The 17,103-nt window shown below is 42.5% G+C and overlaps 1 protein-coding gene across 1 annotated transcript; it reads right to left on the bottom strand.

The window, feature by feature from the left end:
* Positions 1 to 744: 744 nt before the first annotated feature.
* LOC148339814 (uncharacterized) lies at positions 745 to 16,600 on the bottom strand. Its single transcript, XM_088292225.1, has 8 exons — positions 16,395 to 16,600; positions 7,583 to 7,654; positions 6,922 to 7,169; positions 6,757 to 6,834; positions 3,881 to 3,989; positions 3,756 to 3,805; positions 3,268 to 3,429; positions 745 to 2,066 (listed from the first exon to the last, which is right to left on the bottom strand). The coding sequence occupies exons 1-8, from the start codon at positions 16,450 to 16,452 to the stop codon at positions 1,878 to 1,880; spliced, it is 966 nt and encodes a 321-aa protein (XP_088148351.1). The 5' UTR covers positions 16,453 to 16,600; the 3' UTR covers positions 745 to 1,877.
* Between the last annotated feature and the right edge of the window lie 503 nt (positions 16,601 to 17,103).

Consider the following 17,103-nt stretch of genomic DNA (forward strand, 5'->3'; position numbering starts at 1 on the left):
GTCTATGTAATGCACAGTCAGGCTCAAACAGGGATCCATGTTGTTTGGGTTTCCAACTAGGATTACGGTTTCCAACTAGGGTTAGGGTTTCCAGCTAGGGTTAGGGTTAGGGTTTCCAACTAGGATCAGGGTTTCCAACTAGGGTTAGGGTTTCCAACTAGGGCTAGGGTTAGGGTTTCCAATTAGGGTTAGGGTTTTCAACTAGGGTTAGGGTTAGGGTTTCCAACTAGGATCAGGGTTTCCAACTAGGGTTAGGGTTTCCAACTAGGGCTAGGGTTAGGGTTTCCAATTAGGGTTAGGGTTTTCAACTAGGGTTAGGGTTAGGGTTTCCAACTAGGATCAGGGTTTCCAACTAGGGTTAGGGTTTCTAACTAGGGTTAGGGTTTCCAACTAGGGTTAGGGTTTCCAACTAGGGTTCAGATGGGTGGAGTCACGTGACTAGACGCGTTGTAGCCGTCTTGATGGGGCATGAACATTGCCGCAGATAGAAAAGACTTTTTCTTTTCTTTTTTTCTAAACAGCAAATTTACCGACATGGGCAAAATGATGTCGGTCATTGTAATAAATTTCGGTAACGGTAAATTTTCGGTTTATTGCCCAGCCCTAATCTGTGGATTAGTGAATGTTTCCGTTTTAGTCAAATCTCAACCGACAATCTTCACTTGACTCGTGGTCATTTAAGACAAAGCTCCAATTAAAAATAGTGGCTGAGCACATAAAACAAGAATAAAACCAAACACATCATTTAAAAAAAACACACAAACAAACCTTTATTTGATTCTTTTGACCTTAAATCCAATTTAAAATGTCTTCTTGTGAAGCAAAACAGTCAGAGTGGAATGTGGGTAATAACACGATACAAAATTAAATCAGGTCAAATTGGGTTCCAGTTTAACATTTAAAACAGTAGTTTCCTTCTGTGTTGACTCTCTTGCAAGAAAAATGTAAGAAAAAAAAATTACACAGTTGCACCACCATGTGCGTTGCGTGCTTTGTTGTCCAACAGCTTTCAAGTGAAAACTCGGGCAGGTTGAAGCAAAATAACAGAATTGCGAATAGCATTGAAAAAAAAAAATTGCGTCACACCGCTCATAAGAATACGGATATAAAATAGCATACACAGGACAGTCTAATGAATAAAAAATAACACTGATGAGTAGCCTTGCCAAGTTAGATATTTATACAGTCAGTTCATCTTTCTGAATTTCCGCCTTGCCTTTTTGGGCACGTTGACAACGTTGACTGTCGTGGTGACAAAAAATGATGAGGTGGAACAATACCTTTTGCACACGTTTACATTAGAGTGGCAAAAAAAAAAGACCACATGAAGTCATGCATACATACAGTTAGCAGAAGAAGCCTGCAGGGGTCAGGAGGATACACACACACTTTCACACATCTCTCTGTTCAATAATTCAAGGGGGATGAAGCTTCGTCAGTGACTGAGGCACATGTGCGTATGTGTCATATGTTCTAGCAGAGGGTGGAGCGGCGAACTAGATGACACGCTGGATGATGGGTGTCGACAGTACGAAGCTGCTGAGGCCCTCACGGGACCCGGTCATGGGTGAGTCATGCTAAAAATTCATTTTGGTCCCACCCAAAATCGCTCATCTCCCATTCTCTAGCTCGAGCGCCGTCAACAAGTTAGGAACTGAGCCGTCGTTAACATCCACCGTCGCCAACTCCGTCATTATCCGACTAGTTTTCCTGGTGCTTGTTGCAGGACTCAGCCAAAGAAGGCAATATAGGTGACCATAGTCGTGTTGAAGTCCCGGATGATTGCATCGTTGGGTTTGTATGGATACGTTTGTGTTGGTGTGTGCGCCAGTGTGTGTGCATGTGTGTGTGTGTGTGTGTGTGAGGGTGAGAGGGGTTCAGAGCTCGGTGTCTGCAGTCTTGGTGGCAGAGTGGCCGTTGGTGGGAGGAGGCTCCGTCTTGGCAGCTTCAGGAGATTCTCCGTTCACATTGGGTTTCTCTTGGGTTTCTGCCGGGGGGCTAAGTGGAGCCACGGACACCAGGGTGTTGCCTTGGTTATCCTGATCCACTGGATAAGCCTCCTCTGTCTGTCGGTAGAGCACAAGCATGTCAAAAACATCATATTTTAAAAATATTTTAGTGTAGTTCTTAATACACAACACTTAACTCATTCACTGCCAATGACGGCTATAGACGTCAAAAATCTTTTTTTTTTTTAATTTGGCTGCAGTGAATGAGTTAAAGGGACACCTCGCACAACGTTCTGCTGCTGGTTTGTGGATTCGGCTCAATTAGTGGAGCCCAGAGTTCAAAGTAAACATGGTGAAGCAGCATTTAGCTGTTATGCTGTACACAAAATGGAATGAGTGAAGTGTAAATGCTTTGAATCCAGGTTAAAAACGGTGCTTTTTCCTCAGCATTTTGAAAATGTTTTTTTTTTTTTTTTCAAAATCTTGTCTTTGCAATTTTAGTAAGATCGTTTTGCATCTTTTTGCTTTGCTTTTAAATGTCTTGAACCATTTGTTTGTAAATGCTTTTAAATAATATATTTAAAATTATGTGAAATAATGTGAGTTATTTTTTGTATGTAATGTGCTATATAAATAAAGATGCCGTGCTTATCAGCTTAATATACGAGTGATGCTATTGTTAGAGGCTCCTGTGTTATTATTTTTTTCCCCATGTTGCTTCATTTGGTCTTTGGCACCTTGCAATTTTCAGGCTGTTTCTTATTCGTGAACATTTTGAACAAAAACAAGCAAACGTATGGTAATTATCAAACTCCCGGGGTAAATATTAAAATCCAAATCAGTCCCGTTTTTCAATTACGTATTTTTGACCTGAGCCTAAAGTTTAATTCTGAATTTTTTTTTTCATTCTGTGTATGATTTAATAAAAAAAACAAACAAAAAAAAACGCCTTTTTTTCTATTGCCAATTGAAAATGAACAAATGTTACACAGACAAACTTTTAAATCTGTTTTGTGCAAAGGGATTCTTATGTCTAAAGGATCGTTGTGGCAATAAAAGCGCATATTGTTAAAATCAAATTCAAGCTTCTAAAGTTTTTCAATAACGATAACATTTAATTTTTATTTTTTTTTCCTTTAGACAACGATTCTTGATCATCTGGTTTCACCCCGGGCACATCACTAACCAACTTACAGTACATTGCGGTGAATAATACAATCAAGCTATTAGAGGGAATTTCTACTGAGGTAAAAAAAAAAAAGAAAAAAGAAAAACAAATCTGCGATATGTCCAGAGAGAAAATGTCAAAACGACTCACCAGCTTGACTGCCTTGCTGTCAGTTCGGCGTTGGCATTTGCAGAAACCAGCAACAATGGCGGCCGCAACCAGCAAACCGCTGATCAGAATGCCCACAAATACAGAGCGACCTGATGAGGATGAGGATGAAGACAATGGCCCTTCCAAATTTGTCACTCCCAACTGCAAACACAGAAGTGAATATTGGAGATGAGACACTTAAATAATTATGGCGGACCGAATTTGGAACACAAGCAGTAAGAAAGATCTGTCGTAAACTGCAAGCGTTAGAATACTGCCCGAAACTCAAATCAATGGGATTCTCAAATTGATCCCATTATTTTATATTTTTGAAAATTCGAATAAAAAAAAAAAAAAAAACTGGGTCAGTTTCAGTAACTCTCGTACCACATCATCTGAAAGATGGCCAAGAACTGGCCATTGTCACAATTGTTTTCCAAGGTCAAGGACCAATTTTGAAGTCTATGTTCGGTTTTGTGCTTTCTTACCTTGTCTTTCAATTCCCCCTTGAGGGCTTCAACCAGAGTGTTTGATTTAGCTGCATGTGGGGAAGGAAACAGATTTTAGAAAATGCATGTTGTCCACTCTGCAAATTCATACCATCGATACCCACCATCATTCCGGACCATTTGGATGTTATTTCCCTCCTGGTAGATTTTGATTTGACAGTTTTCATTGTAACACAGGAGACTGCTCTCTTCAAGGATTTGTTTTGTGTCCTCCTGAAAAGGCAGGAATGAAATTACAGATCAATTCTGCTTTGGATGTTGGTTGAAGACTGACCGTAATTTGCTCAAGTGTTTAGATCAGGTGTGGGCAAACTGCGGCCCGGGGGCCACATGCGGCCCGTTAAACGTTTTAATCTGGCCCGCTGAACTTGAAAAAAACTAAATGAATAAACGTTATTAATGTTTTATTTTCTAATTACTGTGGTGTGTCAAAGCCATATATTTGGTAGTAATGCTTTTTTTCACTTTCATTTAAAATCAGATGTATTTTTATTCTCAGATGAGGAGGTTACCGAAACACTCCTCCTGGCACGGCCCCTCTGCCAAATTTCAGAGCCCATTGTGGCCCGCCAATCAAAAAGTTTGCCCACCCCTGGTTTAGACCAACATTCTGTTGTTTCACTTTGAATTTATTTTTTTCTCAGACATTCACTCCCTATCTTGCGCAAATATCTTTTAAAATATTTGCATTTGCTGCTCAGGGTGGGGCGTTGTGGCCAAAAGACAAATGCGATTTCCGGAATGTTCTTGCGTGCGTCACTGAAGTAGACCGCAGCTGTATGGAATACTTGCTGCCTTTCCTCCTCCTAGTAGTGAATAATGATATCACCTCATTGCACAATGACGACTTGGGATCACTCTTCATTTTCTATAATGCGATCCAGGCGTCTCGCTTTGTTCCCAGGAGACGCTTGTGAGCAAAACCCGACTCATAGCTAATTGGGACGGAGCCTGCAGCTGCACAATCCACATTTTGTGAGGCGGCGAGGAGAAAAACTCAGCAGGGCTGAATTTGTGATACGCAATCATTCCTGAGGAAGCCATGCTCTTTTGCATCTGTCTGTGTCACATGTGGCGCATCTCGTGTCTGCTGCACTCAACTTGGCCTTGTGTGACTGACTGGACTCACATTTGATGAGGAATTTGAAGTTCAGCAGGTTCCACTAGCCACCGATGCAACGCATTGCGGCTACGATTTATAGGTTAACAGGTCGAGAGCAATCATTCGTGGAGTAAAGTCATTCATCTGCTCTTCTTTTATGACATGCTTCATGAACAAAACCATTCTTTGGCAGCTTCGTCCGTGTTTAGCTTTAAGGTGAGTGCAATAAATGACTTCTTCAGATGGTTCTTTAAGCCTTGTGAATGTTACAGTTTAAACCCAAGTGGGGGTCAGCGGTTCACAGCTACGTACAGCGTCTGAAAATTGCCATTCATTATGAGTAGCTCAATACTTTGCAAAGACTGGATTTCATTTAAAACATAAATGTCATATTAGATGAAGCGATCGCTTGTCTCAAACACGATTGCCGACAACATCCTTACAATATGTTAATCAAATCAAGATTTGATTCGGGATGCCCCCGAAAAATGTTTTGTAAAATCTAACAGCTGAGAGACAGAACCAAATAAACACATTGAACGTAAACTTAAACTAATTTAGGAGAGTTTAAGAGCTACAAGCAGTTGCACAAGGGCACTTCCCTCTTTTGCCTTATGGACTCCAGACCAAGACAGGAAATATTACATAGTCGTTTTTCATCCGCCAGCAAACAGGCCGATGATTTACAATGCCGGAGGAATTTCGAAGAGATACTTTGCAAAAGGCTTTAAGTGTCGCTGCCAGAAATGAGAAGGGATAGACGGCTGCATGCTGGATTAGGTTGGTAAATGGCGGCTCTCTTTCAACCATTACAACTAACTGCCTAAATTAACTGGCTTTTCCGTTAACGGGTGAACACATCAACAGAGTTGAAAAATTCAAAAGCGAACTGGACTGAGAGCACTTCAAGTTTGCTTCAAGTCTATCGTTTGGTGTTGAAGCGTTTGGAATTCTTTCTTTGCTTCGAACCAGTTTTTGGTCTACTTGGAAAACAGTTTCACTGGACAGTAAAATCACATCTAACTTGGATGTGGTTTTGCTGTGGGGACTGATTCCTATTAGTCACCGTTGCCTATAACAGTGAGTCTCAACCAGTGTGCAGTGGCACATTAGTGTGCCCTGAGAGATGATCGAGGGTGCCCACAGGAAATGATCTAATGTCCATTATTTTGACCAACCCAAAAAATTATATAATAATTATATAATAATAATAAAAATAATAAAATGTTTTGTGGTAATTTGTCTAGGCCAACCAGGGCTGTTCGATTATGAAAAAAATATTAATCACGATTATTTTAGTAAGAATTGAAATCTCAATTATTTTTTTGGGGTGTACACAATAGAAAAAATATAAATGAAAGCAATACTCAAACAAATCAAATTTATTTGATCTTAAAATAATTATAAAAAATTACGTATAAAGAAAGTTTACTCGTTATACACATAGAACTGTGTTAAATTGAATTTAAATAAACATTTTCAATACAACGCTCAAATTGTGAACTCAAGTTTACTAACTGGAGTGTTAGACATTGTAAAATGTCAAATCTATTTTAACAATGTTTTATATATGATAAAACTGTATATAAATTTTTCATTTTTTTTTTCCAACTATGCCAATTTTGTAATCGTAATTGAATTTCAATTAATTACACAGTCGTAATGCCGACCACATATAAGAGGAAAAAAAAAATCGAACGCTCTTCCACTCGATGACAGAAGGTACTTATTCCTGTATCCTACTTTTGTGAATTGTTTTTCTAAATGGCGTCGCATGAGATTTTTTTCCAATGTGAAATATGTGCCTCGGCTCAATAAAGGTTGGGAAACATTGGCCGACAAGTCATAAAGTGAAAGAGATTCGTGCGATGTACCCACACAGTTAGTTTTAGTGACCAGAGCCTTGACAGCTTTACTCTCATCAATCTCCTCCTTCCCGACGCATTCCACCACGGGCTGTGGAGACAGGAAGTGACATGAGACATGCTTTTACGATACACCCAAACCTAATAAACACATCTTCTTTTCCCCAAATGCGTTCACCTTTGTTGCACTGAAGATAGACAAATCTGACGACTGCAGGACTAGTGTGACATCATCGCCAAGAGCACCCGGACCAGCTGTGGTGCCCGAGGCGTCACCTTCCTGGTTGTCAGCACTAGGAGAATTGTTCTCAGGGGGAGGCATATTATCAGCTGGAGCGTCAGAGTCTCCTTCAGCCACTGCAGGGACATCGGAATCTGGAGCGACGGTGTTCGGCTGGGCACCCAAGTCCATGACGCTGGGAGTGACTGAGAGTACACGGATGAAGCGAATTAATGCGGGAAAATTCATCTTTTTGTCCATTTTTTGCACCAGGTGAACTGAAATCTCAGCTGTCTTTCATTGAAGTCGTATACACACTAACGGAGAATTTACAGACTGTTGGGATGTGGGAGGAAACCAGGCAAACTCTACCCAAAAAGGCTTGAAGTGGGATTTAAAGCAACAACCTCTGACTGTAAAGCAGATGTGGGACATGCACGGCGGTGCTGTTTTTCATCACGAAAAACAAAAACAAAAAACAGCACAATTTTGTCCTTTACTCAGTGAAATATTGCGCCATACGGAATCTCTAGAAGGTCGGAAGCAATAGACAAAAAAAAAAAACATGCTCATATGAATTTGTTTCACACCTTTGTGACTGATTCAGATTCAAACTTACCGCCACTGTCATCTGCGGCCGGATTACTCGCTGGTGTGTCTGTTGCTTGATCATCTTGGCCCATTACAGCATCTGCAAATTTAGAGAAAGAACAGCGATTTTTAAAAGCTCGGTTTGGCAAACAAATCTGGGCACCAGAGGAACAATCTTGAGACAATGTTGCCGCCGTAAACACGGGATTGTTTGGAGAGGGGTGGGTTCAACAGCATGGTGTGGTAAACCAAAAATTCGAGTAGGTGGCTTGAGTGTTCGCCAAGTAATTAGAAGACACATATGGTCCAATTGTCGCTGTTCCTGTGCAAATAAACAGTCAAAGGGTCGCAGCCTCCCACTATCTGGTCTTCATCTGGGCAATGTTTGAAATGACGCAAGGATTAAGTTGGGTGGTGCAAAGACTGTGGAGGGAGGTGTTTTTTTTCCCTCTCCAACAGACAAATAGTTTTGTCATTTTCACATAAAAATGCCAGTGATTTGTGTCTTCCAGTTTCCATTTATGTATTTTGTACACCCCTTCAGGGTCACATGGACGATTAGAGTCTATCCCAGCTGACTTTGAATCGCAGGATTCCCCCCTGGCCTGATCACCAATCGATCACAGGACCGACACGATACAATACAATAAAATACAATTTTATTTATATTGCGCAACAGCTGGAGCTGTAACAAAGCGCTTTCCATATGGTGTCATATAAATTAGCGAGAAAATTAAAACATAAACAATAGATACAAGAAGAACAGTAGAACAGTCTCGTGATGAGTTGAAAAGCTAAAGAATAAAAATGTGTCTTCAAACGAGTTTGACGGGGTTTGCCTAACATTCAATGGAAGGTCATTCCAGAGAGAAGGACCGGCAACAGAAAAGGCGCGATCGCCCCTGAAGGTCCACTTAGTCCTCGGCACCTCTGAGACACAGCACTCACACTCACACCTACCAAAGTACGAGCTGGAAGATTTAATAGTCTAAAATTGTGGGGGAGCAAAATTTTTAATCACAATACCACTGAATGGAGCCAACGCCTCAACGTACGATTCAGAGTTTGTTACCGGCACGATACAAAATAAAAATGCTGACAAATTATGACAATGAAGATACTGAAAGCAGACGCTTCATTGATATTTGAAATGAGTGGTCAATACACATTCAAATCATGACACAATGCTCCACGTGAACAAAATACAGTACTTTGTATGATGCAGACAAAACACACGATTGTCACTACTGGCGACACGTAACAGATTCCCAGCCTGAGCTTTGCGAATCTTGCAGCCTGCTGTTCTCCTTTTTTGATGTGGCATCCAACAGACCATAAGTAGAAGAGAAGTTGCAATATAGAATCATGATGGCGTGTGGAGGCTTCCATGCTACATTCTTTTTGGGCTTGACAAAAATATATGCATATAATGGAGTGATGGTATATTTGTTGTAGTGGCCGACTGGCGTTGGACTCCTGCTTTCACATGAACCTAAATGGTGTGTGGCAGTGGCATAAACGCGACGGGGTTCAGTGCAACAGGACTAAACATCGCTGGTGTGTGGGCCCGCAGACGGACACGTCGCTCCGGCGACTGTCACACCCCTCAATACCTTTTTACCCCGAATGACCATTTCAAATGCATAACTCTAACAAAAATTCTTTTGGGTATAATATTGGTATAATAATATAATGGTGACCTGAGACCTTTGCCGTCTCTACGGCTGAGTCATATTTTCTTAGATCTACTTTTTGGTCTGCCACATGAACAAAAAGAAAACCTAACATGACTTCAGCATAGTTCTCATTCATTGAGATGTTTCTAGTCATCATCCGGTGTGGAACCAGTGCCGTCCTTAGCATTTCTATTCTCCTCACTCATGCATCCAGAGAGGAGAAACCTCGGTGAAATACAGTCACAACTGATTAAAGGGTTGCTGCGAGAGACGAGGGGACACCAGCAGCATTTTGGACGTGCTGTCAAGAAAGGAAGCCAAGTTCCCCTCTTTGGGCATTGAAGCGGTTTGAGAAGGGGAGGGAAAGGTGAAGCAGCTGTCTTCTTTTTCACATCATTTGGCTCGTCAGTAAGTCGAGGAACGTGTGAGCTCATGCGCAAGGGGGAAGCGTCGGCAGCCTTAAGGATTTTGAATTTGACCTCCACCCAGTCAGTATCGAGACAACGCCCTTGCTCGCTTTTCTGTGCCCCACCCCAGATGTAGAGAAGACCCTTGAGATGACCTTCCATGTCTGATTGTAAATACCTCCTGAAATAAGTCAGGAATCAATTATATATAACGATCAAGGTCACTTTGGTCAGGTTTTCATTTTGGCTCCTTCAGGTATCAAATACCACACACACACACACACACACACAAAAAAAAAAAGAAAAAAAAGTGAAGCTTAAAGGGGCATCCTTACATCCGCTTTCGAATGACCAACAGATGAATCAGAAAGAACCATAACTCATCCCATTTTCAAGGCGGCAACCATTGCATGTTTGGCTCTTTTTGAACTCGCCTCTCAAATAAAGCCGCTCGTCTCCAAAATGGTTGTTGGTTAAGCGTTTACTCAGAAAGAGAATAGTTTTGACCACCACATGAGAATCCTGAGTTCCTAACAATTATCTTTTGGTCGCTGATGTGTCTGCCTAGCAACCGAACGAGTGGTCTGTTCATAGCAAGCACATCTTTGCCACGGCTAAATAATTGTCCACTAGGGGTCACTGTGATAAGTGAAGAAAACAAATTCTGTGCTCAACCAAAATGTAATGTTTTTCTTTTTCCTTTTGCCTATTCTACAACGCTTCAAATGGTTTGTGGAAATGATGGAGTCAGTAAAAGAGGTAAAGCAAGAAAAGATGATCAAAAACACACCAATCAGACATCGGCCGTCGGGAAGTCGGCACACGCCGTCTTTGTAGAGTAATGCATCACGTCGCAAGGTCGTAGACATTGTTGGGGCGTCTTGAGGGCGTGTCCGTCTAATAGGGATGGGCTGTCGGGACAGATCACTGTGATTGGCTGTGACTCAACAAATCAGTGCACTGGACAAGATCAGGAAGTGACAAAAGCGGAAAAACTGAAGCTGAAATTGGAGCGGTACTTTGTCTCGCGCATGCGCAGAAGGTCCGGAATAGTTGCCGTTCTTCAATCATTTTACGGTCCGATGTGACAACTTCTAGGCCGACGCGACAGTTGGCCGTGAAGTGTTGTGTACTAAAATGATTCCTTCAAATTACAGATGACAAATTTAACAATTTTTTTCCCACATGAAAACCATCCCATGAAAAAAGCTTTACACAACGTATTTTTTTCCAAGGCAGGAAACAGTTTCTAGAGTTAAGTAATTAGCATAAATTTGTAAAAAGCGCTGTGAATTCTAAAGGAAGAAAATGACTGAAACTTTCCAAACTAAACCAACATTGACCCAAGCAGTTTTGAACGTGTTCATTGCGGCCCTCTGGAATATAACACGACCCAACATCCTGGCGAACTACCAAAAAAAAAAAAATGACACTACTTCTTTCCCTAAAGTTTCCTTGAATACTCGAACATCATTCGAGTACATGAATCGAAAACTATTTTTGTTCCCACACAGAAGGGTGGTAAAAGTTATCTTTTCCACCCAGTCCACACCCCTGGTGTTTTTAAACCAAACATAAGACCGTTTGGAGTTTGGGAATGAAAGGAATTGACAACAACAGGTTTTGGAATGTATCCATGCACATCCTTGGACAGGATATGTCTGTCACAGCACTCCCACAACCATGAGTTGACCTGGAGAGGTGAACACAGTGTGGGCAGCAGATAACGCTCACACATGCGGACGCGTACGGGCGACTGCACGTTAGGTGCAGCGGTGTGGGACAAAAATTGGGCATCATCAATTTGTGGCTAGGCGGACTGTAATTGAGAAATGCTGTCTATTAAAAGTTGCTGCGTCTCAGTTGGAAAGCTCAAATTCTCCAAATTAATTGTGTTGACTATGATATTTATAACATCGCCGTCGGACAGAACAAATAGATCAGAGAGTGAGAGAGAATACTGTATGCACTGTTGTGTGTTTTTTTTGGTATCTGGCCAAAGTGGTTCTTTTTTTTTCCCCCATTTCAGAGAGCCACAACAGACACACTTGACTTCAATCATAGCAACTTTGTTAAAAAGATGTCCGCTTATCTTTACGGAGCTGCAACACAAGGCTTCTAGAAGCCAAAGCTGGAGCGAACCCCCTCAAGAAGGATGAAAGTAACGTTTTTTTTTTTTTTTTATCCAACCCCTAATTTGCTCATTAAAATAGTTGGTGAAATCCAACACCAGTGTTTCCAAACGGGTCTGTCCACTGTAAGACGACAAGAAAGTGGAAACGCCAGCTGCGTCGGAGGCGGCAGATGTGTGTGGACTGCTCCGTTCCAGCTGCAGTGCTTACATGAAACTAAGTTGGTGGGGGTGGTGGAGGTTGTAAAAAGACTCACAGAACCATAACGCACAACGATCAGGTTGGGATTTAATTGTGGCCCTCAAGCTAATACAAGGAAAGAAAAACCTACAGTAGAAAAACTTTCGAAAGCACATGTGGAGGTCATACGGTGAGCGTTTAGAATGTGGTAACCAATCGGAGACATCTTTGCGAATTAGGAAGCACTAAATATGTTTTCACAGAGCAATAATTACAGCCGGCATTAAAATTGTACTCGGCCAGTCTCATTAAAAAATTTTCTCCCCCCGAGGTGAGACATCTTTGCTTTGTAAAGATAACCCTGCCCGGTCGTCCAGCGCAAATGAATCGATGCCAGGTGGTCGGCTGCCTTCATATAAAGACAACGTCGAGTAGAAATGACTTTTGTTTTGCTGCTCATTATGTGGCGCGTTGCGAGCACAGCCTGGGTGTTGGCTGTCCCATCAAGAAGGAACACGAGAAGGCAACGTTGTTTTTGCTTTCTATTTTTCTTTACACCGCTTAAATCATGTGGTTGTGCTGCAGGGTGCTTGGGGAACAAAGAACAATGAGGCTCAAGCAGAACAGCAGTAATTGGAACAGGGAAGTTGAACCTTTATGGCATAGCCTGCTATCCATTAGGCGTGTTTGACTGTGTAAATGTTGTTAGTCCATGATTTACTTCTCCAAGTCGGGCCCCCTCTTTCCTGGATGACCATTGCGCTAGCTGTGACAGGGGTCCTGTTTGTGTTTTTTTTTTTATTGTATATGTTTTCTTTGGAACGGATGAACGGAATGCAAAGGGGAATTGTCAAAGCCGGCCTATCTGCGAAGGCTCGCTGTTCAGCTTTCTGCAACGGCTGTGAATAATTAGCACATTCGACGGCGCGCAGGCTCCATGTTTAATTACTTTGCGAGATCACGCTGCAACTTTGGGTCCAAGAGAACCCACACCCTGGTCTGATTTAAGACTGCCAAGGATTATATAACAGACCCACGCCCTTCGGCATCTGACGCGACGTTAACGATCAAAACAATTGAGCCAAAAGAATGCTGGTCAATAGCAGTGGCAAAACGTTCCGCATTTGATGCGATAGTGGTGTCATGATATAATGATGATAAATTGAAAGCTTTTTACCACGTCCACATTTAGTTAAACGTCCCCACAAACGAACGAAAGCAATCTTCCTACTCGAGCATCAAAAGAAAACATGAAAAATATTTTTAAAATATAGAAAAAATATTTAAAGAGCCTCTTTCTCAGTTGGGAAACAAAATGTTGTGCTGAATGACGCAACGACTTGAATTCCTGAATCAAAGCAGCGGTTTCATCAAAATAAGACATTTTCATGACTGACTTGAGCGAGTGACAGTGGCTGGTTGTCAGGCGCTGTACAATTCGCACTCCTTTCTGATAAGATTTTTTTTCCAATAACTCAACATCAATCAGGTGAATTTATGAAATAACATCTTAACGAAATCTGCCCAAGTCGTTTTTCCCTCTCAGGTTGTTTGAGTGTCGTTAGATTGCAGGAAACGCGGGTGCATTACCATTTCCAAGACAATATCTACAAGATCAACGTAAGGCACTCTACACTTGTGTCATTTTTTCCCCGCTCGACATTAATATTGTCACTGCGTCATAACAATGTCACCGTGACAGCTGCATTTTGCAGTCAAATCTAAATTCTAGTCATTTCAATGTGTTTTGTGTTATCCGAGTCTTCACGGCTTGCGCCATCTTGCATGGTCACATGATACACATTGAGTGCACAAAGGGCATACTGATCACTGGCAAGGGTATGCTGAAAGAATCACATGCGCTGCACGCTTTGGAAACTCCCAACCTTGAGCCAATATCTTGGTGGGGTGTGGTTCATTTCTACTCTGATTCTCACCGCCGCCTTTGACCTTGACTTCATCAACGAGCGAGCCATTGAAGACGATGAGCTGAAGGGAGACAGGGTTCAGCCACCCCACCCCCGCAGCCTTGAACAGTTTGAAACGCTAAAGGAGGGGTCGAATGACTTCATTAAAAACTGCCTTCAATTTCTGTCGGAGTGTTACAAAGTGCATCAGTATTGAACAACGAGAGTTGTGTGTGTCATGTTTGTGCTAGTAAACACAGTCACGCTCAGCCATGAAGTTTTTCTTGCGTTTGCTTGTCGCAGGCCTTGTCATTTACGAGAAGTCTAAATTAAGATGTCTGCCAGCTGAAGATGTGGTGCAACAATACAAATTGGAGGCCTTTGTTCTTCTTGGGAAGCGTTTCGCTTTCATCTGCGTAATTTAGTTTTTCTGAATGCACTTAGCGGTTGACGCCGTCTGAGAGATGCAAGATTTCTGCTTGTTTGTGAGAATACAACAAAGCGGTGTTCAAAATGGGTCCGGTCAGCTGCCTTGCCCTTGAGGAGCTGATGACATCACCGCAACTAAATTTAATGTGGATTCAATTAAACCTCCTGATCTGCAGCAGTTTCACGCCAAGAGCAAGACACAAGAAGTCACTTAACTTCCACTTCATGTCCGTCTCGTACCTCAAAACACCAAACTGGCTATTGCGTTTTGCAATCAGCACTTTTGTTGATAGAAGGGAAACCAATTTTATTCGCGTTTCTTCCATGTGTCCGTGTGCCGGCCCGTCTGCATATTCACACTGCGCTGCCGAATAAGGCTAAGTGTCAACAATGTTTCAGGTCTGTGTGATCACAGCACCGCTTGAAGAATGGAGGCTGGCCTCTCAAAGGAATCTGTTTCAACCCACAACAAGCACGTCTTACGAGACAACGTGCAAGCATGAGGACGAGAGGAAAGAGTCAATCACGGAAATATCGGATCGTTCCCGAGAGTGCGGCATGATAGACCTGGGCATGCAATGTTTTTATTTACGTAATTGAAACTCAGCATGTGAATTTTGGAATGTCAACGCAAATCCCTCAACAACTTTGCAAACAGGCATGTGTAACTCTCATTTCAGATATAGCAAACATACTTGGATGATCTGCTATGTCATGTTGAGGAGCGCAGACAGTAACTGGATTTCCATGTACCTCCAAATTGAATTAACATCTGATCAGCAGCTGATGTAGACAGTGACCCTCGTTATTCTACAAACAAGCAGCATGTTCAACCATCTCACAAAGATGCTTGGGGGACTTTGCTGCATGGTGCCACAGGAAGCACCAACACTTCTAAAACCAAGGATCTGGTTCTTGAATTTGGTAAGTCCAGACCTAGACCGCGACCGGTTCTGATACTGAGGTGGAGATCAGGTGAGCCGGCTCAGTGGTCGGCATGAAGCTGGAGTCTGTGGTGATGGTGGCGGAGGTGAGGACTTTGACCAAACCGCTGGATATTAAGGACAATGCCAGCTGCCCTCTGCACACTGTCATCAGCAACCAGAGGAGCTTGTTCAGTGGGAGACTGCTGCTTCCCAAGTGTCGGATCAACGGGCTCAAAAACTCTTTTGTCCATCATGTCGTGATACTGTACAACTCTGGGTGGGGAGGAGATAGAGTCTTACGAGAGTACTGAGGACAGTATGGAAGGGGGATGTTGCCATTCACACTCATATGGACACCCTTCCTCTGGTGGAAAAAAACTGCATTCAGTGTAATAACCATATTATAACAATATTTCGCTTATAGCCATGCATCTCGTTATAATCATTTTGCACATTTGTCTATGTTATGACCTGTGCGCTGCTGTTCTATCATGCATGTGCTGCTGGAACTTGAATTTCCCTGAGAGAGTCATCCCAAGGGATCAATAAAGTCAAGCCCAAGTCTCTTCAAAGTTGTCCCTGAGCTATTTTCATCTTTCTGATAATACAGGTCAAGGACACGCCAAATTTTACACTGCAGAAGTCATTGAACCTGGATTTAAGTTGAAATTTGATGGCGGCTGTGGCATGAAAGCCATGCAGTCATCACTATGCAATTAGTATTAGGCCTCTCAGACACACACACACACACATGCCACAAGCATGCACACGCACGCAGGGGCACTACAGGATACAAAGCATAATTATTCTCAACGGCAACTTTCTGCTCCTGAGCAGACTCTTTGTGTCTCGGGCGACCATTCTGCCAAGCAAGCCTCCAAAGGTTTTCACTTTTCACTTCCTACTTTCAACTTTATTAACCCCTGTGGGGATTCTCTTTCACTCGAATGAGGGACGTCGGAGTGAAGGGGTTGTAACTGTGTTCTGATAAGGGATCTGATAAGGGGCTCTGTTGCCAAAAAACCCATCATTCGGTTTTTTTTTTACAAATGAAGGCAGGTCACCTAGGCAACGTGTACCAGATAACATAAACCCCAAATCCAGAAACAGAAGAAAGTAAAACAAACATATATACAATCAGAAAGCTACATTTCCAAATTAGATATCATAATCGGTAACTTACTAGATTGTAGTAATGTGCAGAGCACCAGGACGAGAGCGATGCCGTTCATCCTCCACATGGTCAGAGTGAGTTGGGAGCGCGTGCTGGAGGAGGTGTGCTGAGTGAGTGAAGGGGAAGGGCGAAGGGCGTTTTGCTGTGAGGCCCGAGTAAGCAGGACAGGAGAGCAGGATAAAGTCTGCTTTGTGCTGTCGCTCTTTATATGCCCGCCTCTCTCTCTCTTTCTCCGAGTGTGCGCTCTGTCCACACCCCTAAGTCAGTTGGGCTGTTTCCCCCTCAGTTCAACGGTCGCTGCTTCCGCTCATCATCCCCAGTCAAGTGAGCCCATAAGATATCGCGTCGTGTTCCAGCTGTGCTTCCTCTGCGGAGAACAGACATGAATTAAGTTTGGTCAGAACCTCAAGAATGTTTAATTAGAAACAGAACATCCCCAGAGGTGCATTTGTAGAACAATGGTGACGAAGAGGTCGACAATGCATCATTAATGAATTCGCCATCACTTGAGTTGCCCGTCCCTGATCTAGAATGTGCAGACTTCCTTTTTAGCGCTCGGAGTCACTAAAAGATCAGCATGTAGCTTAGAGACTGAACATACGGTACTGCCACCAATTCGGCAAGATAGGAAGGTGCTAAGCCATGTAAGATTTTATGAGTAAGTCACAAAATAATTATCATCTTAGTTTGTTGTTTTTTTAAGAAGCAAAAAGTTTCC

The sequence above is a fragment of the Idiotropiscis lumnitzeri genome, chromosome 3, assembly GCF_059441095.1.
Source record: "Idiotropiscis lumnitzeri isolate Australia: NSW breed Sydney's pygmy pipehorse chromosome 3, RoL_Ilum_1.0, whole genome shotgun sequence".
In the NCBI taxonomy this organism is placed as follows: Eukaryota; Metazoa; Chordata; class Actinopteri; order Syngnathiformes; family Syngnathidae; genus Idiotropiscis; species Idiotropiscis lumnitzeri.